General features: G+C 51.4%; 3 protein-coding genes across 5 annotated transcripts in view; 1 reads left to right on the plus strand and 2 right to left on the minus strand.

Moving 5' to 3' along the window:
* Positions 1–84: 84 nt before the first annotated feature.
* C4H1orf226 (chromosome 4 C1orf226 homolog) lies at positions 85–7902 on the minus strand. The gene is made up of 3 exons (NM_001435325.1): positions 7749–7902; positions 4292–4601; positions 85–3597 (listed from the first exon to the last, which is right to left on the minus strand). Exons 2-3 carry the CDS (start codon positions 4588–4590, stop codon positions 3099–3101), a joined length of 798 nt encoding a protein of 265 aa, NP_001422254.1. The 5' UTR covers positions 4591–4601; positions 7749–7902; the 3' UTR covers positions 85–3098.
* Positions 7903–9498: 1596 nt separating this feature from the next.
* On the plus strand, positions 9499–12494 carry SPATA46 (spermatogenesis associated 46). Of its 3 annotated transcripts, none has more exons than XM_005663153.4 (3): positions 9499–9695; positions 11087–11200; positions 11871–12494. In XM_005663153.4, exons 1-3 carry the CDS (start codon positions 9593–9595, stop codon positions 12395–12397), a joined length of 744 nt encoding a protein of 247 aa, XP_005663210.1. In that variant the 5' UTR covers positions 9499–9592; the 3' UTR covers positions 12398–12494. The 3 variants fall into 3 exon arrangements, with proteins under 3 accessions (XP_005663210.1, XP_084878686.1, XP_084878687.1); XM_085022560.1 differs by having other exon boundaries at positions 9531–9847; XM_085022561.1 differs by lacking the exon at positions 11087–11200 and having other exon boundaries at positions 9531–9847.
* A 3234-nt stretch (positions 12495–15728) lies between these two features.
* NOS1AP (nitric oxide synthase 1 adaptor protein) overlaps positions 15729–22222 on the minus strand; it is a 315689-nt gene continuing 309195 nt past the window's right edge. Inside the window, 2 exon segments of the mRNA NM_001435327.1 lie at positions 15729–18996; positions 20708–20873. Coding sequence (NP_001422256.1) covers positions 18581–18996; positions 20708–20873 — 582 coding nt within the window. The 3' untranslated portion in view covers positions 15729–18580.

The raw sequence follows: 22222 nt of genomic DNA on the forward strand, positions 1-22222 counted from the left end.
GCCAGTGCTCTCTGCTCCACAAGTCAGCCTTCAGAAAAACCAACCACTCCCCCGTTTAGGAGAAAAACACCAAACCAACCAAACCAAACCAAATCATTTTATTGTGTAGCTTCCTTCTACCAGAAAATTACTAAAAATATAAATATAAAGTCTCTAGAAAACATTCAGAAGAGCTCTATAGTTATTTATTCTTCTTCCCCTAAACTGGGGCCAACCTCTTTGTTCTTTAAAAGTTGATGGATTATGTGACTGTCTTCATATCACCCACATTCATTATGACAGATACATTTCTCTCCATGCAGGGGAAGAGTCCACCCTCCTTCCAGGTTCTGGAAGCTCACCTTATATCTCTCAGGGTAAAGCTATTGCTGAGTATGGGGACATGGAGAGGGAGTAACAGGAAAAGACTCTGTGGCCCCAACTTCCTTCTGTGGACATAGAAGACAGGCCCTTCATTTCTCCTTGATACTCTGCCCTTGAGCAGACTGGGCAACCTCAGGGTAAAGTTTCCAGAGCTGGACTCGCCATGAGGGGGGTATGTGTGTCATGGGGTGATTGCCATGCTGCAGTCACAGGAAGGTCAGGCTGTTAAGATGGACATGGGGAGCCAAGGGGGGGCTTTGGACAGACAGCTGGTCGGATCTGAGGCCCTGAGCAGGATAGAAGTTGCTGTTCCTGCTGGCCTTTGGGCAACACTGAGCCCCTAGCACCAGGTGTTGTCTGCAGCATCAAGGACCAGATTTTAGCCTCAAAGAGGCCTCCCCATCCCTAGGAGCAGCATTGCCCTTGCTGAAGGATGGCCAAGGTGGAGATCAGAGAGGCCAACTGAAGCCTGAAGCAGGGTTGCACAGCCCCTTATTCGATGCTAGACACAGGTCTGAGGAACTCTGGGGTCACCCTGGCCATAGTCCTGGGACAGCCAGTAGGCTCCCTGTGCTAATCCTGGGTCTGAGGGCCGAGACTTCAGTGGTGGCTAGGTGTGGACTGGAGAGCAAGATGTTTAAACCAGCTCAGGCCTGCAACCTCTGTACCTTCAGCTACCATTTCCCCTGGCCAGAGACACCCTGGTTTCTGGGAAAGGAGCAGCCCCACAGTGCTGGTGCCTAGTAAGTTTCCCATCAGAGAAGCAAACCCTGTTGGTATGGAAGCACAGATGAAAGCGGGCTACCTCCTGGCTCCCTGCTCTGTGTTTTTGTGCTGAACCCCAAGCTGTTCTGGGAAAACTCACAGGTCCACAAATGCTAGTCCTGAGAACTTCTGAGCATCAGCACCAGGTATCACAGCCTTGTGACGTTCCTAGAGTAAGGCAGGATCTACTCAATCCAGTAACATCGTCTCTCACTTCAACACCGCCTGCAAGGAGCCTGGCATGCCTGGGCCCTCCTGAGGAAGATGAGACAACAGGTTTTGCTCTGGGAAGACAGGGTAGAAGAAAAGGTGGCAGGAAGGCTGTGGCAAGGCCACATGGCTGCAGGAGCAAGGATGCAAGAAGAGCAGCCTGCATCCTGGTGTCCCCTGGTGCTCCTAGGTCTGCAGGAGCTGGTTTAGACATTTTCTGTGGCAGAGGAGAGAAGCAGGAACTAGGTGGTGAGATGAAGTGAGACACGAGTGCTGGGGCACCCAGAGTGGGAAGCAGAACAACAAATGGAAAAGGGGAAGCAGCAGGAATCACAGGAGGAGGACTGGACAGCCTGTCTGGTTGGGTGCATCATTCCCAGCCTTCTCCCCAGGACCAGCCACCCTGCTCAAGAAATGGCATGTTCTCTTCTTGTTGCAAAGGCCCCTGACGCTGGGATCATCCCCTGACAAGGTGTCCTGGTCACAGGAAGACAGCATGACAGGACCCCTGGTGGGAGACAGGAACACAGAAATGGGTTAAATCAGGAGTGCAGGACCAGTGGGGTTGGGTGAACCATCACTCCCTCACTGGACCCCCTTGGCACGCATGTGGAGACCACCTTCAGCGTAAAAGGAGAGCATGTCCTACCTAAGGGCAGCTTGTCCCATGGTTCTTGGCACATTCCAACCTCTCTCACTCCTCACCCTGGTTCTGGCACTTACCATGCTGAGACCTTAGAACGACAACCCCTCAGGCTGTATTATCCTCTGAAAAGCAGCTCTGAGTCCTGCCAACTGCTCTTTCTGCATCCTGTTTTCACTGCCTTCTCCACTGCTGCTCTGAGTTCTCACGGGACTGGATGCCAGGTTCCTGGGCCCTCCCTCCAAACAAGATCAGAACTTGCTCTGCTGCTTTGGCCAGGGCCTCCCTCGCCCTGTCTTCACACACAGCAAGGGAAGCCCTGGTTCCTCCTCCTGTGCAGAGAGTCCAAGCATTGCTGGCTGCACCATCTTGCCCAGGGCCTCTGCAGATTCGCAACCTGGGCTCTTGGTGGCTGGCTCTGTGGCCCACCCTAGGAAATGCTCACCATGTTCTCCATCTGGTTAGATAAGAAACACCTACGAACCCTGACAACAAGACTACCCAAGGTCTCCGGCCTGGAATGCAACCTCTCCAGCTCACATCCACCCAGGCAGAGGCGGGATGACAACCCGAGGCCTGCCCTGTCTTGGAACCAGGAGAAGCCATGGCTGAGCCGTGCTCCAGGTGTGTGGCTTTCTGGGACTAAGCCCATCATCAAGCCAAATCCATCACCCCTCATCCAGCCCTATTCTGCATGAGGCAGCAGGCCTTTGGGGCCCCAGAGAGAAGGAAGGAACCAGGATGGCAGGAGAGGGAAAAGAGCAGACAGCATGTGGGAGACAGGCAAGGAGAATTCTCCCAAGAACCTTCATCCTGGGCTGCTGGCCCTGCAGGTTGGTGAGAAGCCAGGGCATCTCAGGAGCAGATGCTCCAATATCCAAGGACTGCAGCCAGCACCCAGAGGAGCTGGAATTGCACCTGGATCCTTTGGCCACTCCACAGACAGACTCTGGAATGAGGACTGCTCAGGGACTTCCGGCCCTGCAACAGCCTGTGTGGGAGAATCAGCTCTCTGCTGCAGCCTAGTGCAAGGAGGACAAACAGCAGGAAAAAGCAGGAGCAAGAGTGAGGGTGCACAGTGGAGGGGAAGGGGTGCTCGGCGGGAACAGAAGCAGCTCTACTCAAAGGACAGCAGGTCTGGGTGAGGGCCTTCATTGTCAAGGCTGGAGGTCCGTGCCCGAGATGGCAAGCTGCTGTCCTCCAGAGACTCAGCCAGGCTGATGGGGTCCAGGCTGAGTTTGAGGCTATTTCTCTCGATGACGCCAGGGGAGGAGGCCCTTCTGCACTCAGTCGTCTTTAGTGTGGGTTCGTCCTGGCTGTCCTTGTGGATTAGGTCAGGGACGGACAGGGAAACCTCCCCATTGGGCAGAGCCTCGGCCCTGTTCCCCATTTCCATGGTGGCCTCTGGCTGTGAAGCATTTGCTGGGAGGGGCTGGGCAGTGGGAAGGGAATCCTGGGGCTGCCCAGATGGCAGCTCTGTCCCACACTCCAGACTGCTTAGGACGGGCTGCGAGGAAATCAGCATGTCCTGGGTGGTCTTCAGGGCCCGAGGGGTTCGCTTCCTGGTGATGGGAGGTGGGGGATCCAGCCGAGGGAATGCTTCTTGCAGGGCTGACCTGTAAGGTTGATGACACAGGGACGTGTGCTTTAAGACCGGCGAGATACCAGTCCTCGCTGCGATCTTGCTTCTCTAACTCCAAGTGCACACACATTCCACTCACCCGCCCAGGGAGCGCTTTTACGCTCTGGGCTGTCATTCTTGGTTTAGCATGTAAGTCTCAGCACAAATGGCTTCTGGCCTGTCACATCATCACTCGGTGTTCAGAGCAGCACAAAGGGTTAACACTGGGACCACTGGTGAACTGCGTCATGTCGGAACCTGTGCAATGGTCCTAACAAGTACATCATCACCTGGGGGATCCTGGAAATGGGAAGGCTGCTGCCACCGCAGGCTAATCCCTCCACTGCCTAGTGGGTTCTGGCAGACACTGGCTTCTCAGGGCAGCACCTCTCAGGCGTGGCTGGGTGAGCCCTGGGGAGCTTCTGGCCATACCTGGGTTTGAACCGCGCTCTGCCAATTACTAACTTTATAACTATCACATTACTGCCCTGAACTTGCATTATCTGCAAAATGGAAACAGTATTGAGTTTCCAGGAAGAGCATGCTCCTTCAGCTGTTTGTCACGGGACAACCTCATGTCCCTTCCCCAGGATCATTCTCCCCTTGAGATACCACATTCTGTCTGTAGACCTCCTCTTGGGTCCCCAGAACCGTAGGAATGTCAGGGCGGGAGGAGGAGGCACACTCACCTTCCGTCCTCCACGTCAGCCCCGCCAGCCAGTTGGGCCCCTGCAGTCTTGTTGACCTCCATCGTGCCCATGTTGCCCAGGCTCGAGGGCTCTTTTCTCCTCAGGAAGTCGTTAACTTTGGCCCCCATGGCTTTGCCCAGGTTCTTGAGGTGCTGGCTGCTGCCCACCCAGAGTCCTGGCCCGCTGGGCTCCACGGACCCCGGGGCAGCAGAGCTGGGGGCTGCAGGTCTGGACAAGTGGGGGAAGGAACGGCTTGACTGGAGCTTTGGAGTGAGGGCTGTGTTCAAGTTCTCGAACATGCTGTGGTCGACTACAAACAAAGAGGGAAAGACGGAGAAACGGGTGAGTAGAGGGGAATAGGGGGGTTCGGGTCTCCTTATACCATGCCTACAACCTATAATTCTTAAGGCTTTGGAAATAATCAAGAGCCAGCAAAGACATTCTTAAACCTTCCAATCCAGTTGTCCCGAAGGGATGCAAGGCCAGAAATTCTAGTTCCGCCTCACCCAGGTTAATCAGTGGTGAACTCAAACCACAAAGAGCTGACTCATCCCTTTAAACTTGCTTCTTTGACTCATGGCTTAACCCCTTACCTTGGGGTCACGAGGCCCTTTGAAGTAAAAGAAAAATGAGGATGAAGCAATGAGGTGTGACATTTTTACGTTGCCATGAGCATCTATGGGGCTCTCGGACTCAGGTACCAGGGCAGAAGGTGGTGGGGGGATGGCAAGTGTGTGGCCTGAAATTAGAAGCTCCCTGTAGCACGTTTTCTCCAAGGAAAATGCTCGCTTCTCCTGGGGTGGAACTCAGTGGAGTGGGCCAGCTGCATGCGGAGAGAAGCGAAGTGGGAATTCAGAACCAGTTCACACCAAATGGACAAGGACTTGGTGCCAAAGGAGGAGGAATGTGACAGACACCAGCTCATTTAATCCTCACAATCACCTAGTGAGGTGGGGCCTGGTGAGATTTCTATTTATAGAGGAGGAGGCAGGGCTCAGAGTAAAGAACTGCTGGGCCCCCAGGTCACAGGCAGTTACTGGTGTGGTGGGAACTAGAATGCAGGTTTTCTCACCCAAAGATGAAGGCTCTTTCCACTGCTTGCTCTGCCTTGCATGGAGCCTAAATATGCCTCATGGATAGTCATGCTCTCTGGGATCTCTCTCTTTGGCTGGAACAGTTAAATCAAAGGGCTGGGAGGAGATCCACTGGCTTATAAACACTAACAGGGCACAGAGGCCACATCTCATTCACTCTGTGTCTTTAACAGCCAGCCTGGGCTTGGCACAGAGTAGGTACTCAAAAATATCCTCAAACTGCCAAACCCATTTTGCAGGTAGAGAACTGTGGAGGCTAAGACCACAGTAGCTCCAAGGTCTGTCTGAGAAGAGCTGGAGTGCAGGGTTCTAAGCCATGCTGTTTATACACTTGCAGCCTCTCCCTACCTGAAATCCAGCTCAGGCCTCAGTGTGGTCAGACTCACATTGGGGCCTTGGAAGCAGGCTTGGGGTTGCTGTTCTTATGAACTACTCCAGATATTTTGTCAGTCTGGGAGGAAGAGAGGTTACATTTGGTCATAGGCTCCCCTCCTTGTCCACACCTCTGCTAAGTGCCTTTCTCGCTGAGCCTTCCTAACTGAGGTTAGGGTGCACTTTTTTTTCTGTTGAACTTCTGCATAAAGCAGTTCTCTGCCCTGCATGGCTGAATCCTGGGCCTCGGGGACTCTGTTGTGGTTTTAAGCAGAGTTATCCATTCTGAGCCAATGACCTCAATAAGCCATATTCTAAGGGTCTTTGGGCATCAGGAAGCAGCTGTGGGAAGAGTGGAGCTCTTCCCCTGTGGTGAACCCCACAGTCTTTGCCTCTGTGACTGCCCCTTACCCACACACAGGAAAAGCACCACCATGGGGGACATGCCAGGAACTGGGTCAGCGCATCCCTGGGACACATGGGGCAGTAAGCTGACTGGTTCAGGCTGGCTAGGTGCCAGGTGTAGACCCCCCCACACTGGCAGGGGATCCCAACCCATCCCACAACAGGGGTATCAGCTCTTGAGTCTTCTCCTGAGAGTGTTCATAGTGCCATGTCACTCACTTTTGCATAATTGACTTATCAGTTCCCATATCCTCCTAATTGTTTTATTATGAACTCTGAAAAGTAGCAGAGAAGCCTTTGGAAAGGAAAACACTTAAGACTTTCCCCCCAAAGCAAAAAGTATTTGGGACACCATGAAACCAGAGCAAATGTTCAAGAGAGGTGCACTAGGGAGGAAGGGAAATCCCCCCCACTTCCCGGCTCACGTTGTGCTATAGTGGTTTCACGGGGTTAATGTGGATTTTCAGAGCAGACACGCTCATCTCTAAAAGTGGAAGTACCAAAAACACCTGGTACGTGAGCCCCTTATAATTATTTAAAAAAACACATTCTAATAAACAAATAACTTATAATAATAACTTATCTAATAAACACATTCTAATAAAGAAATAACATTTGAGTCTTCTTGTACTCCCGCTTCTCTCCCCTTCAGAATGTATACACTGAATTCTTCAGTAATTTAAAGGCAGCCCATCATACACTCTCTTCACAGTTCTCTTAGTCTTTCTGGTAAATATATCTTGTCTTTATAATAAAATAGGGTCCTTGATGGGACACAGCATCTTTTTTTTATCATTTATTTATATATACATTTTTTCCTACTGTACAGCATGGTGACCCAGTTACACAGCATCTTAAATGGTATCTACTGTCTGTAATGCGCAGCGTGGCGCCTTGCACAGTGGTAGGCATTTAATACTTTAGTTTAATTGAGTTGACTTTTTTTTCCCCTCTTTTTAGGGCCACAGCCAGGGGTTGAATTGGAGCTGCAGTTGCCAGCTCCACCACAGCAACACCAGATCCAAGCCATGTCTGTGACCTATGCTGCAACTTACAGCAATGCTGGATCCTTAACTGACACTGAGCGAGGCCAGGGATTGAACCTGCATCCTCACAGACATGATGTTGGGTTCTTAACCCACTGAGCCACAGCAGAAACTCCAACTGAATTGACTTTGGATATGAACACTTAAAACTGACTGTATTATGGGCTGACATCATAGAGATACTGCTCCTCAAGCCTTTTTCAAAAGCCACTGAAAACCCTGGGAGTGGTCCACAGGGACTCTTGAGGCCAGGAGAAACTGCCCTTCTCCTCTTCCCTGGCTGGGGCTTCCTTCATCTCCACACCTGTGGGATGTGCAGTGAGCCCCATTCCTGCTGAAGGCACTAATGACCCCCACACTCCCTCCCTCCCTCCCTCAGGACTTGTGGTTCAGAAGATAATAGTGAGGGTGGAAAGAAAGGTGATTGGACCCCAGCCAGGTGGCCCTCCCCGCAGCACCCCCCCCCCCCAACATGCACACAGCCAAGCAGAGGGGAGCACCTGGGTCCACGAGTCATCCATAGGAAAGATGGTATCTTACCTGTCCGAGAAAGGGGCTCGGAAAGCAGGTGGGAAACAAACGAGAGAGAGAGAGACACATTTTATGTAGCGACCGAGCACTTGGAGAGGGTCACCTCCTGCCTGGGCCGACAGAGCATGTGAGACAGGGGTCCCGCAGGCGGAGTACAGCAGACCTGGATGGCCAGGTTCCCACACACTTTTAACAACCAAACCCAAACAGTCACATTTTAACAACTCGACAAACGGCACGGATGCCACCACCTCTATTTCCCCCAATACGCTGAGCCCCCTTTACATGAAGTGTATCTGCAACTCCTAGCTGGCGGCAGGACGAATGGAGTGGGCTGAGGCAGGATGAAATTCTAAGTCTTTTGGATGCTGTGAGCATCACTCATTCCTATGCAGCCTCATTTCCACATGCAAGTCACTAGATTTTAGACCAGGACCATGTGCATCCATGCGCCTGACTTAAAAGGGGAAAGCCAGATGGCAGAGCGGTCTGCCTAATGCTGCACAGGGAGCTAACACAGAGCAGGGGTTAGAACTCACATAGGCTGACTCCCAGACCCAAGACCTTTCTCTACACCATGAGGGCCCAGTGAACCTGCAATACCCTCCAAGCTGCCAAGGTACATGGTGTCAGCTTACATTCCAACTCCTTCTCACATTCCAAACCAGGCCATGAGGGAGGCACGCGAGGGGATCACGTCCTCCACTGTCCTGCAAATGTTTAAGTATTGTGAATAAACACGGACAGGAAGACAGCTCTGGACTCTCGCATGCAGACAGACGTTCACTCACCAACTTCACACACAGCGAGAGAAGCACACTGCAACTTATGAAGCGGGCCAGGCACTTCCCACACGGCACGAACATATCCACTCTTAGATCTAAAGCCCAGATGGAGCTAGTTGTGACAGTCTAACATCGGGCACCTCCAGGTCATCTTTCAACCCTAAAGCAGGCTAGGCTGTTGCATGATGAAAGTGAAGCAAAGAGAAGAGGCAACCTTGCCACCCTGCGTTCACAGCCTCACCAGCAAATTGCTTATAATGAGCAAAATGGTGTTGAGGAAGCCACCCATTTGTGCTTTAGCCATTTGCTAAAAATAGGCAGCACTAACCATTTAAAACAGTGTCTGGTCCCTATTCTTAGGAAGTACACATTGAAGTATTTAGGCACCAAAGGACATTATGTTTGTAACTTACCTTCAAACTGTCTCTGGAAAAAAAAAATGTATACCCAGAGACAGGGAGGGAGGAAATCGATAATGCGAATGGAGTGAAAATACGTTAACAATAGGAAAATCTGGATACAGGGTGCATGAATAGTCTCTGTGTACTCATTTTATTCTTGCAACTTTTTATCAGTTTGAAATTATTTCCAAAGAAAAATGTAAAAACTATAGTTCCCCCCCCACCCCCCAAAAAGAAACTAAAGCAAAACAACAAAGAACATTTGGTGACAGAGGTGGGGCAGATGAAAAAGAAAGCAAGGAGGTCATTCAGAGAGGAGAGAGAACCCCGGGGCTGGGAGTGGTGACAGCAATGACAAGGAAAAGTGACCCTAAAGAGGGGGGCACACAGAGAAATCATCACACCTCTACTATATTCCTTATTCTCTCCGGGAATTCCCAATCATAACAGGTCACTGAGGAAGGACAAGCCAAAAAATATCTTTAAAAGTTTTTTGTCTTGCTTGCAGTAGAACCCATGCATCCATGAGAGGGATAACCTCGCTGGTGAGTGGAATCATGTGGCCTTCTTGTGATGTCAACTGTGCTCAGAATGTTTATCGTCTAGACAACCCAACCAGCCTCTTGGGAGCAGGTGTGTGCTCTTCATACCCTACGGTTGTCAGAATATGGAGAACTTCTCACTCCTCAGCATTTCTGGACCTCGAATCTCTTCCTCTGTCCTGAGCACTTTTCCTGATATTATGTCCTCACGTGCCACCAGCTTGCCAGGTAAACTCTGGTGCCACTAGGGCCACAAAAATGTGGTGTTTTGGAAGCTTTTAATTGAGTACTCTACCAGATCATGTTACAGGACCACGATTTAGTGAGAAACTCAAATTACACATGGGGAGAAAGTAATTTTTCAAAATGCTGCATACATGGTAAGTAGTTCCTGCTGTTTATTAATTTCTTGCAAGGGAAGGATGGGGGAAACATTTGTTGTCAAGGTTTTTTTTTTTTCCTCTCTGAATCTACATGAAATCTCAAGGGTACAGTTTATCTATGTAAGGACCAGATACTAGTTTTAGTCCTGTTTTGACAAGCTGGAGAAGATCCAGATTTATCAATTCTTCAGTAGGGGGAACTAAAAGTTGGGGTAACTGATGAGCCCACCATGGAATACAACTGAATGCTCTGAGAACTTGCTAGTCAAAGCACAATCCATGGACTGGCAACATCAGCATTATCTGGGTGCTTTTTGGAAATGCAGAATCTTCGGAGTTCCCTGGTGGGCTAGTGGTTAAGGATTTGGCATTATCACTACTGTGGCTTGGGGTCAGTCCCAAGCCTGAGAACTTCCACACGCTTCAGGTGGGGAGAAAAAAAGAAAAAGAAAAAGAAAGAAATGCAGAATTTCAGGCCCTACCCCAGACCCGCTGAATCAAAATCTGTTTTAACAAGATCACCATGTGATTCCAGTACACATTGAAGTTTGAGAGGTACTGCTCTGTGGAGTAGTTGTCCTAAACAAGCATCTGCCTATACACAGGACACCTAATCTACACGTTTCCCACACTGAACACAGCTACTGCTCTGGGATGTGAGGCAAGGCAGCTTTTTAATCCAAGTGTTAGCAGCCATCAGGCAGCTAGGGTCCAACTCAATACTCCGGCTGTGGGTGGGAGGTGTTTCAGTTGGAGAAACTGGCTTCTCATCCTTGAAAGGGATCCTGGAACACAGCTACTAGGCCCATGACCAGACTTCCCTCCCCTGAGCCCTGGAGGGACCTAAAGGCTGCAATGCAGAGTAAAGACAGCCACAGACACCCACACCCACACCCACACCCACACACGAGCTGTAGGAGGATCAAAAGAGGGGTGGGCCAGGCAGAAAGCTGTGATCTGGTCCATATCGGAAATTCTGCTCTGCAAAGAATCTTTCCCGAGTCTCAGGGGAAACCACACCCCATTTGGGATTCCCCAGGGGGGGCATCCAGAATAGCGTTGCCAATCTGAGTGCAAGAAAATTCATCATTTGGCTTTAGATTTGCAGTGCCTTAAAGAACCAAGGGTGAACCTCTAGGTATGTCTGGGGGTGGGCGGGGGAGGGGGGGCAAGTGGTCTCAAGAAGAGGACTCCCAACTTTGCTCAGCTGAACAGAGTGTTTCTTCTATAACCCAGACATTGCAAAGACTGTGTTCCCCACTGAGGTGTCCAGCCCCGCTCAGGCCCTGCTGCCCCAGTACCAAGGCAGCAGTCTCCAGCATGGGGTGCACAACAGCGTGCTCTCACCAGGTGAGGTGTCCTCTGACTCTGGTGGCACATGTGAGAGGCTGGGGGCAGGGGCTGCTCCCTGAGAGGAGGGTGCCTGCCCCCAAGACCACGAGCTGCCTTTCCCCCTGCAGTCTCCTGTCTGGTGCTTCCTTTAGCAGAGACCTGCAGGTCTTATGGAGGCCTCTTGCTCCTCCTCTCCTGTCTCTCAGGCTGGTGTGGAAGAGCAGCTCCTGCTTGAGTGGGCTGTTACAGGCAGACAGACAGTGAGGCTGGAAAAACGACTACAAGCATTGGTGGCAGAAAGAAGGGCTATCAGAGGCCAGAGGTCTAAATGTCTGCTGAACCACCTGGGTCCATCCTTAGAGGCGGCAGAGGGAAGGTGTCTCCAGGGAGGGACACACATGATAAATGCCAAGGTTTAGTGAGTGGCTGAAGAGGGAGTCTCTACCCAGAGATCAAACTGCCATTTGTACTGGCAGAAAAGCAAAGAGCAGGAAAGAATGTCTTAGAGACTGTTCTCCCTGCCCCATCCTCTGCCTGCTCTCAGACCTGCACTTAAGGTGGGGCAGCAGAGACCTGAGGTCATGCCTGAGTACCCACCTTCTTGCCTTTCTGCTTCTCTGCCCAGCCTCCAGCCACCCCCAGCCTCCACACTCCCTGCCTGGCTCAGACCCAGCCGTTTCCTTTGCAGACTGCATCTTGGGGGACCCCCAGAACGGGGAGCAGCTGAGGCGGAACTGCACCATCTACCGGCCCTGGTTCTCCCCTTACAGCTACTTTGTGTGCACGGACAAAGAGAGCCACCTGGAGACCTACAGCTTCCCAGAGGTGCAGCGGGACGAGGGCAGGGGGGACAACTGCCTTCTGGAGGACATGGCTGAGAGCATCTGCTCGTCCTCTTCCTCCCCAGAGAACGTCTGCCTCCGAGAGGCCACCAAGAAATCCAGGCACGGCCTGAACTCCATGGACTACATCACATCCCAGGATATCCTCATAGCCTCCAGGTGGCACCCTGTCCAGCAGAGCGGCTACAAGTGTGCAGCCTGCTGCCGCATGTACCCGACGCTGCACTCGCTCAAGAGCCACATCAAGGGGGGCTTCAAGGAGGGCTTCAGCTGCAAGGTGTACTACCGCAAGCTCAAAACCCTCTGGGGCAAGGAGCAGAAGGCCCGGCCAGGAGACAGGCTCTCCTCAGGCAGCTGCCAGGCCTTCAAGTAGCGTGTCGGCAGCTGTCTTGCTGGTGGACACTTCAGGTAAAGAGGGGCTGCTGCTTATTTATCTCTAGAGAGATGTCAATAAACCAAAGTTAGTGACAGCCTTCTGTGAAGTCTGAGGCCACCCTGTACCACTTTGTCCTTCCCAGTCCCTGTGTCCCCATCCCATTCCCCTGCTGCTACCACTTGCCCAGCAACACTAGGCCCACCTCCCTGCCTCCTTCCAACACCCCCCCCCCCGATGCTTTTAAAAGACAATACCTGAAGTTTGAGGATATCCTCTGAAACGGTGGTTTTTCAAAGTGAGGTGCCCAGATCAGCGGTGTCAGCATCCCCTGGGAATTTGCTAGAAATGAAATTCTCAGACCCCTCTCAGACCTACTGCATCACAAACTTCAGACCTACTGAATCACAACTCTGGGAGTGGGCCCCAAAATCTGTGTTCCAACTGCCCTTCCCTCTGGGAGATTCTGATGCAGCTGAACAATGAGAACCACCCCCTCTAAGATGCTGGCCTTCCTGTCGGTCCCTCTGTGATTGGTCCCTGCCTTGCATGATGGGAGAGGAAGAAGGGTTGAATGCCCTTTCCTGTTGGCCTGGAGAAGGTTCCACCAGCAGAGTCTCTGCACAGTTTGGGCATCTTAGATATGAGATCTTCTGAGGGGTGCCACAGGGAGGACAATGTGCCCTACGTATAAGACAGAAAAGAGGCAAATAGGGCTAAGCTCACGCTGAGGGAGTAGGGGACGGTTCCACAGGCAGAATCTCTGCACAGTTTGAGCATCTTAGATGCTAGATCTTCACAACGGGCGGGTGGGGGAACATGCCCTAAACAAAAGAGGCAAGTAGGGCTGGGGCCCATTCTCATCACATATGACCCAGGGCACGTCTTTACATGGCCATGTTGAGTCATGTCAGAAAGCCCAGGTGAACATGAAAATACTGCTTCCTGTTACCGAGAAGTGTCCCAGGACACAGCCCTGATCCTCATTCCATTTCCAAGCTAATTTCACAGCCAATTCTAACCCAGAAAAATGGATGAGCATTGGGGGGTGCAGCAAGAACATTTGTTTAGCCCATTAGGTGGTTTTAAAAAAAAAGAGCTTAATGCTTGATGGTCTTATTTACCTCTCACTTCATCCCCCTAATGACTCAGTGGGCCCCTTCACTGCAAGGGACCACTTTCTTTCAGGGACACTGGCACCAACCCTCCCCCAGTCTTTGCCTTCCCACTGGTTGGCACTGGGTTGGGGTACAGTTCCAGCAGTCATATAGTATCTTCCCAAAAGCCCCACTCTGTGGTTCAGCAGTGCTGCCTCTGCTTATGACTGTCTGGCTAAACTATGACTTGTAGTTCTTTTGTGAGAAAGAGGCTGGGCTCTAACTCCCCCGTGGCCCAGTCCCGGGCTGTGAGATCACTTCCAGCCCCACACCCCATCCCCTGCTCCCCACCCCGGCTCCTTCTCCACCCTCCATCTACCCAGAGTCCCAGAGTCTCCTTGACCTAGGAGCGAAGGCAAGCAGAGTCCCACCTGCCCACTCAGGCGTAGGGTGGTCTGAAAGCAGCTCTGACATTGGTCCACTGCTCCAGCATCCGGTTCCCTGAGGGAGTGGGTGAGAAGCTCTGGCAAGTCTTAGTCCTCACTCTGACCTCCTGCTTCCCTAAATGGAAAAGCCACCTGAGCCCTCAGAGGCTGCTCCTTACCATCGCTGTGCACATGTACCCCTTGATGGGGCACCTGAGGGAGTACAAGGGGGCGGGGAGGACTTGGGGTGGACCTGAGGCTGCTCCTGGTCTCAGCATGGTCCATGGGAGAACCAGGAAAGCCTTCATGCACTCCTCACCTGGTCTCACCCCCTGTGCCCAGCCCTCGCTCCCTCCACCAGGGCATCCATATCATGGGCACAGAACACAGTTAAAAAAAAGAAGGCAAGCCATTCCGAGGTTGGTCTAGGACTGAGCCCAAGGGCCAGAGCATGTGCTAATCATGACCTGACAGGTGCTGGAAAGTAGTGCTCTATCCCTCAGGACAAGGTACATTCCACCCTTCACATTTAATGTAGTGTCATTATGTCCCCAGTAGCTTTTGCAGTACAGAGTTCTGAGTCAAGTTTCAGCCCAGCAGAAAAGGCACCCAGCACATTTACTAACCAGCACAGGCAAAGCCTCCCTCTCAGTTAATTAGGAGGTAAATGGTACTGTGCCCCAGGCCACTGCCAGGAACTCTGCTGAGTTCTTTAAAAATGCCACCTCATTTATTCTTCATTAGAGCTTTCTGTGGTGTACTGTATCCTCACTTTACGAAGGAGACAATAAGGCTTACTTCAGTTCATGAAGCCAGAAAAGGGCAGAGGGCAGGTGAACGTGGTTGATCCGACCCTCCAAACTTTCCTTTGGGCCTGGCCTAACGAAGTTATCAGGTTTAACAAAACCTCTGCCTTCAAAATGGCTACAGGTTCTGGCCAAAGTAGCCTGGTTTCCATGATGTTGGTTTTGCGAGATCCTGCAGCTCCTTATTCCGCTAACATCCCCCTTTGCCAGCATTCCTCCTCCCCTTCCATTTCTACTCCCTGCTGATGGGTCAGGCCTCCTCTGCTGAGCTGTGCTGCAGCGACACCATAATCCTTCCGGACAGGTGTGGGAAGAAGCCTGCTTTGGCTCCAGTATGGATGTTCTTGGAATGGGCCCATTCAGAATCCTCCCCACTACATATTTCAGACATTTAGTCAGGATTCAATGAAATTTTATAACCTTTATGATCTTAATTATCTTAAAATGGTGTACTTTTTCAAGCACTCAAAATTTGCTGCTGCCGCCAATATATTCCCATGATGTTTGGAATCTGAAAAGATCTGGGTTTGGGAGCATCTGGGGTTGGGGGGAAGAATGGGTAGAGCCTAGGCCTTGCTGACATTTGGGGCTGGATAACTCTTGGTTGTGGGGAGTGTTCTGAGCACTGTCAAATTTGGCAACACCCCTGGTTTCCAACCACAATGTGCCAATAGCATCATTCTGAGTTGTGACAAACAGCAATGTCTCCAGACACTGCCAAACATCCATCCCTTGCGGGAGCAAAATCGCCTCCAGATAAGAACCACTGGTGTAGACTGATCCTGCAAGGCTGGCCTGGATAAACTGCCACTAAAGGCACCACCCTCCTCCCCCTCCTCCCCTCCCCGAGGGAAACACGTGAGTTCTTTCTAAACACCACACCCTCGGGAACCCTGCGTCACAGAGCTGATGCCACAGGGCTTGGGAAGTGGGGTGAAGTGGAGGGGAGAGAAGGAGCAGGTAGGATAGAAGAAGCAAGAAAAGACAATGGAAAAGCTTTTAGAAATAAGAAAGATTTATTTAGCAAAAGCCACTCGACTAGTGACAACATCCAGGGAGTAAGTGCACTTACATGACCAGAATCTTTTCCCAGAGAGTTGATCCAACAGAGTTAGTGCCACGCAGTTTTAGGAAGTAGAGGGCTCAGGAGTAGGGGGCAGGGTGGGAAGAAGCAGTCAGGCAAAGAGAAAATAAAAGGAATACAACCCTGAAACAAGAGCAGTTGAGAGAAGTGAGGCTATGAAGAGGCTTTATAGACAGCATTGGTGTAAGCAGGAATATAATTGTCAATCCCGATAGACAGTCCATCCTGTGCAGAGAAATTCTTTCCTGGCTCCGCAACTGTGGGAGCCTCATGTGCCCAAGAGTCTGCTGGCACCTGGGAGAGGCCGGGGCAGGTACAGTAAGGGAGGTGGCCCTGGTGTCCACGTGTCCTCCATATGGGGCAGAGTAGGAGGATGAAAAAGAGGAGGGCAGGAGTTGAGTTAGCAGAGCAAGAAGCAAGGAGAAGACAGGGTGACATCGCTCAGAACTCAGGTCTGCAACGTTCCCTTTCCTGTCCCGTGGCTGGTGACCCTTCAAGGCCCCTAGATCTGTCCTTTGTCTCCTTCATCTCCACACAGCCAGTGTGCGCTGGTTTGGGTCACACTAAGGAGGAGGTTAGCACACAAATCAAGGCTCCAGGGAGAGCCTGAGATGGGGAAAAGGATGGGGCCGAGGCAGGTGGAAACCACAGTTTCTCCAATTCTTCAATCTCTCCTCCATCTCCTTTCTTCTTTCCTTCTGAAAGCTTCTCAAGACCCCCTTTTACAAACTATCTCCCCACCCAGTCTCCAAGAAGTCTTCTCCTAACACAGTCCAAACGCCTGGTCCACTGACCTCTGGTTTTGTCCTCAGACCCTGCTTCTAGGCAGTGGGCCTGGAGAAGCCAGACCTTCCAGTCCCCTGAACCTCCCAAATTCTAAAGAGCTTTAGAGGTCCCACACTCAAGGAAGCCCAGGTTCAGGTTTTGTAAGCTAGCTAGGCTCAGTCAAACTGGACTCCTGACCTCTCTCCTTTGATTTCGTGGTTCTTCCTTCCCTCATGTATCTGGACCTACTTCCAATGATGCATTAGATAGTATAAAAAAATAAACAGAACCACCCCTCTCCAACTAAACACACATTTAGAAAAGAATACAAACCTGGTGACTCAAACACCCTGGAGATTCTCACTCTCTTCTCTCTGGTCACTTCTCACAAGCCTATGCACACGTATATAACTTCCTTCACACGTGTCTATACAAGCACACATGCACGCGCGCGTGCACACACACACACGCATCACATTCCACTGACACCCTCATGAACCATGGAAGGCTAACATAAAGCTGCATTTATTTCCTTTAATTTGGACTTCTTGGTCTAGAAGAAATCCAACTGCACCTATAAGAAAAAAATCTGCACTTTCATTTCTGTATTTTATAAAGCCAAGTTAGGCTTGCAGCACTCCATTTTGGGGCAACCACATCCTTACCAGTTGATCCTCAAATAATACTGCAGTCTGGGTGTGTAGCTTGTTGTACAGGATGAAGACTTATTTCCCCAAACACAAGACACTAGCACATCTCCACTCTCTCTCCAGGCATCTTTAAATCTGTTAACAGCCACTTACAGCCTTACTGGAGCCAAGGACAAGTATGCTTGCCCTTACTGCCCCAATCAGCCCATTGTACCAGGTAGTAATCTCTAGGCAAGGCCCGATGGTAAAAGAGAATTGCATTTGGCACCTTTTACAGGTGTGCTCGAGGCACATACCCACAGAGAGTCTGGTCAAGGGCAATGTGCCTTTGGTCCCTGACTTAAGTGGCAGTGATTCTGAAGAGTGGACTTAAACAATCTCAGCTACATTTTTTTCTTTTTTTGCAGTAAAAACTGACCACGACTGCCCAGTGGGGAGAACAGATTGAGAGGTAAGGCTGGGGGACTCTGGGTCTCTGAGAAGTTGATAGAGGCAAGATTTCTACAAAAGCTTCAGCTGGCCCAGCCCCTGAGGCAGGACACAGGACAGAGAGGGCAGCTTTCCAGCCTCCATGCGGATGAGCCGGGCTTGCAGGCAGGAGGTGGGCACAGCATCCACACTGAGGAATCAGACTTAAGTGATCTGTGGCAGCAAAGAGACTGTCCTCCCCACGGGCCTTCATAGTATGGGCCTGAATGAGAATAACTCCTAATTTCCCTCTGCAGCAACACCTGATGCTCAGCTAGTTTGGAAAATGTTCAGATCCAATTCATCTGAAAGCTTATCCAATGTGACACATCCCAATGCCACACTCACCCTGAAAGGACTAACTATCTTTGAGCCTAGAGAATTCAACCTCTACAACTGGGCGAAGGAATTCCTCCCACGAAGGTCAGAGGAGAGTTAGGCAACTGGTAGCATCCTGACATCCAAACACAAAGTACCTAAGAAGGTACCAATGGCTTCCCTTCATTGTCGGGACCACAGAAGTGGGGAGAGTGAGGGGGCTACTAGGGCATGACATGCCAAGCAGGGGAGCCTGATGGTGCAGCAAGTGGGGAGCAGGTCCTTCAGCAGCCTGGTGGTCCTCAAGAGGGACCCTCTCCCAAAGCCATGGCCACCCCCCAGTTGACACAAGTATGAAAGAGCTGATTCATCTCTGGGAATCCACTTTCTCCCCCACTTGACCCACCTAAGCAAAATCCTAATCCTTTCCTGACACTGGAAACGCTTCTGGGCCCCTAGGTATCCTCAGCACCACGCATTAGCCAGAGGCCCACACCCCATTTCCGGTCACAGCCTGACTCGGCACCTCCACACCTCATCCGCTGCCTCCAAATCCTGACCTCGAGGCACCTACACGGCAATCTCATCATCCAGGCTATCGCCCAGCTCCTGCCTCTGCAGGACGTTCAGCAGCCGGGGCAGCTCTTCCTGGGACCACGAGTCGCGTTCCTCGCTCTCGTCCGTGTTGGACTCGTACTCCGAGGCGATGCCTGACTCCCGGAACTTGATGAGCTCCAGGCTGCCCAGGAGCGGCTCGCCCTGAGCAGGGGGTGGGGTGTCCTCGGGCGGGAGAAAGCGGAAGCACTCCAGCTTCACCAAGCAATCGCGCCTACCTAAGGGGCTGCCCGCCGGGTGGGCGAAGTCGGCCAAGCCTGCGCCCAGGGGCGGAGAGTGCAGGTCCTCTGGCTTCGGGGTCGTGGGGTCGCAGAGCACGGGCAGGGCTCCGGAGCGGAAGGTGATCTCCAGCAAGCTGTCCTGGGAGCCCACTGGAGGCAGAGACGAGGGGGAGGGGCCACATTAGCTAGGTGGCTGGTTTGGAAGCATCCCGGGGCTCCTCAAGGGGCTGTGTCTCGGGCACTTCTTCCCTTCCTTCCACCCCACCCAGCAGGACACTGGAGGGAAAGAGCTGGGGAAGGCAGTAAGGGCTGGATGAGGATAACCTGATGGCTGGCTGGGGAGGTCAGTGAATGCCTTGAATGGGGTGTGTGGTATGAAAAAGGTACAAATTGAAGGGCTGTGTTAAAAGCACGTGGTAATGTTTAGTGCAAGCTTGTGAAGTGGCATTAATTAGAATACAACAGGGCCTCAATAAACAAATAAAATAAAAAAACCAAAGAGGCTTCCAGAGTGATGAAGTATAGTGGTTCCCAATCCATATCTTTGGGCCACTTAAAAAACAGAGTTATCAGGAGCTCCCATCGTGGCTCAGCAGTTAACAAATCTGACTAGTATCCATGAGGATGCAGGTTTGATCCCTGGCTTCACTCAGTGGGTTAAGGATCTGGTGTTGCTCTGAGCTGTGATGTAGGTCACAGACTCAGCTTGGATTTTGCTGAGCCAGCAGCTACACCTTCAATTAGACCCCTAGCCTGGGAACCTCCAAATGCCACAGGTGTGGCCCCAAAAAGAAAAAAAAAAAAAAAAAAAACAGAAAAAAAAAATAGAGTTATCAGCCCTGCCCCAGATCTACCAATACAAAATCTCTGTGGGTTGGATCTGGGAATACCCATTTTTTAAAAAGCTCATAGGATGGTTTGGGAGAACTACTGCTATAATAGGGAAAGCATTTGTTTTATAATTTGACCTGGGTTTGAATTTTGGCTCCTATGACTAATCTTGCTAGTCCTGTAACCTTGAGCTTGTTACTTAACTGAGTCTGTTTCCTCATTCGTAAAATGGGTACATCATCTCTCACTACAGGGATTAAATGAGATAATGCATATATATATGACATCCCATCACAATTTGTGCTACCACAGGTGATCAATAGATATGTGTTGATCCACAGCCAACACACACTTAGAGCAGGCAGACAACCCACGGAAAACGCACTTGGAGCAGCAGACAACCCATGGATAAGCTCAGGAGGAAGGTGTGGAGACATGCTTACTTCCCAGTGCAGCCTGGAGGGGGCTGGGTGCAGAAGCAGACATCCAGGCTGGGAGCCAGGCGACCTCTGCCACTGACCAGCAGAGCTAGTTGGCCACGGTTACTCCTCTGCTTTATCCATTCAGTAGATACACTGCTACCAGCCTTTTCCATGCTACTGAGTTGTGAGACAGACAGTGCAGAGGAAGTAAACTACTTCACAGATTGCTGTCTCCTGCAGAGCTCACAGAGAGCATGACTCACAATAGGTGCTCAGTATATTTCAACTAGAAAAGCCCTTTGAGAAAGAAATGGGTAGCCTTAGGGATAGAAAGCCTGGGCCCCCATCAAGGAGAGGCTGGATGAACATGTGGTGGTGGCACCGGGGGACATTCAAGGTCAACCTGGGCATGAGGCTAGAAGGCAGCCAAGACCCTCCCTGGCTCTGTCATTTTATAATTCCATGAAATATATGGGCGGGACAAAGCTGCCTTTGTTTTCTGTTGGAATACAAGGGCAGGGCAGGGGTCCAGTAAAGCACCAAAAGCTTTGGGGAAGAGAACACATGGTTTCAGAGCCTCCACAGAGGGAGGTGGGGCCCTTGCTTACTGGCGTTCTGTCCTGACAGCTTCAGCTCCAGCTCCTGCACCTGCTTGACCAGGAGGGAGATGTGCTGGAGCATGTCCTTGTTCTGCAGCAGGAGCTGGTGCACGCGAGCCTGGGCCTCCAGCCGCGCCGCAGCCTCAGCAGCCAGCTGGTCCTTCAGCAAGTGAACCTGCAGAAAGGAGGTGGCAGAGGAGACAGCGAGGAGACAGGACAGAGAGAAGAGAGGGACGTGAATGCAAACAAGAGTCGCTGATCGTCGGCTGGGACCAGAGATGCCTTCCAGGTTCAGTTCAAGATGAAGAAGCCCTTCCTGGGCAAAAAGGGGCCCTGGGGCTTGTAATTTGGAGGTGAAGCCAAAAGAAGCTGGGGCTGGGATGTATCACCCATGAACCACTCAGAGCCGCTCACCAAGACCAAGAGGTAGGAAAGAGTCGTGCCCAGACCCTGCCCCCACCATCCCTGTCAGAACTCCTCTAACAGCTAATACATCACTGCCATGTTCAGGCAGGTGCCTTTTTCTCGTCTTGTCTTTTAAAACACAAAACCAAAAACTGACATGGTGACCCATCAGCTAAGAAGTGTCACAGTGAACCCCCATACAATCTCTCCTCTCCCCTTCCTCATACCCAAACATAATGAGAGGAAGCCCACCACGTGCCCTAACGTAGTGAGGTGGTCGGAATCAAGTCTTTTTCTCCATATCTGTAGGTGTGTGTCAGCTTCCTTCCCTGATCTTACATTCCCTTTTTATTTCCCAGGGCACCTGGAAGCATGCTGCACACCCAGCAGAGGTCGGTTTACTGACTAATAACAGGGCCTCAACCACAACCCCGGCAGGGCTGAGGGGAACAGCTTATGGCGCCCCCCCCCTCTGTGGGAGGAAGGGGACCCTCACCAATGTCACTTTCTCACGGTAGAGCAGCTGGCAATGGCACACCCCACAAGGGCAGGGGTTGGTAGGGTCTGCTCGTGGTGTAAAATCTGAGTATAGGGATACAGTTCAGTGGAGGAGAAGTGGGGCGACTCCATCAGGACCCTGGCTTGAAGACACTGAGTCACAAAGCAACAACAATATTCACACATACATGATTTTTGTGCTAAGAAGTGGATAAAGAGATGGGGGAGGGGCCGGGTGTATCTGAAGGTTCCTGCATAAGGGGAGCTGATGAATTTGGTGGCCTAGACCAAAGCAGCCTGTGAGAAAGAGGGTTTTCTTGAACCAAAAACATGTTGCGGTTAAAGACATAGAGTCAGGGTGCTGAGAGTGGGACAGGTGGAAGCAGGAGCCAGAGCGGAGAAGGAAGGAGCTGGAAGAACTGATTCTTGGGCTCAGACAACACATGCTCTGGGTTTCTGAAGAGCGGTCTGCTCCAAAGAGATTCATATTCTATCAGGGTGGAAAAGACCACAACCACGCCACAGTCTGGCCAAGCCTGACCAAGGGACCTGCCAGCCCAGTGTCTGCCCCTCTCAGCAGCCAGCACTCCGAAAGCACACTCTTGGCTGCAGCAGCTGCTT

Source organism: Sus scrofa, chromosome 4, assembly GCF_054392235.1.
Source record: "Sus scrofa isolate SSC_HxYL_T2T_F1_AM1 chromosome 4, Sscrofa_HxYL_maternal_Yorkshire_Landrace_v2.0, whole genome shotgun sequence".
NCBI classification, from domain to species: Eukaryota; Metazoa; Chordata; class Mammalia; order Artiodactyla; family Suidae; genus Sus; species Sus scrofa.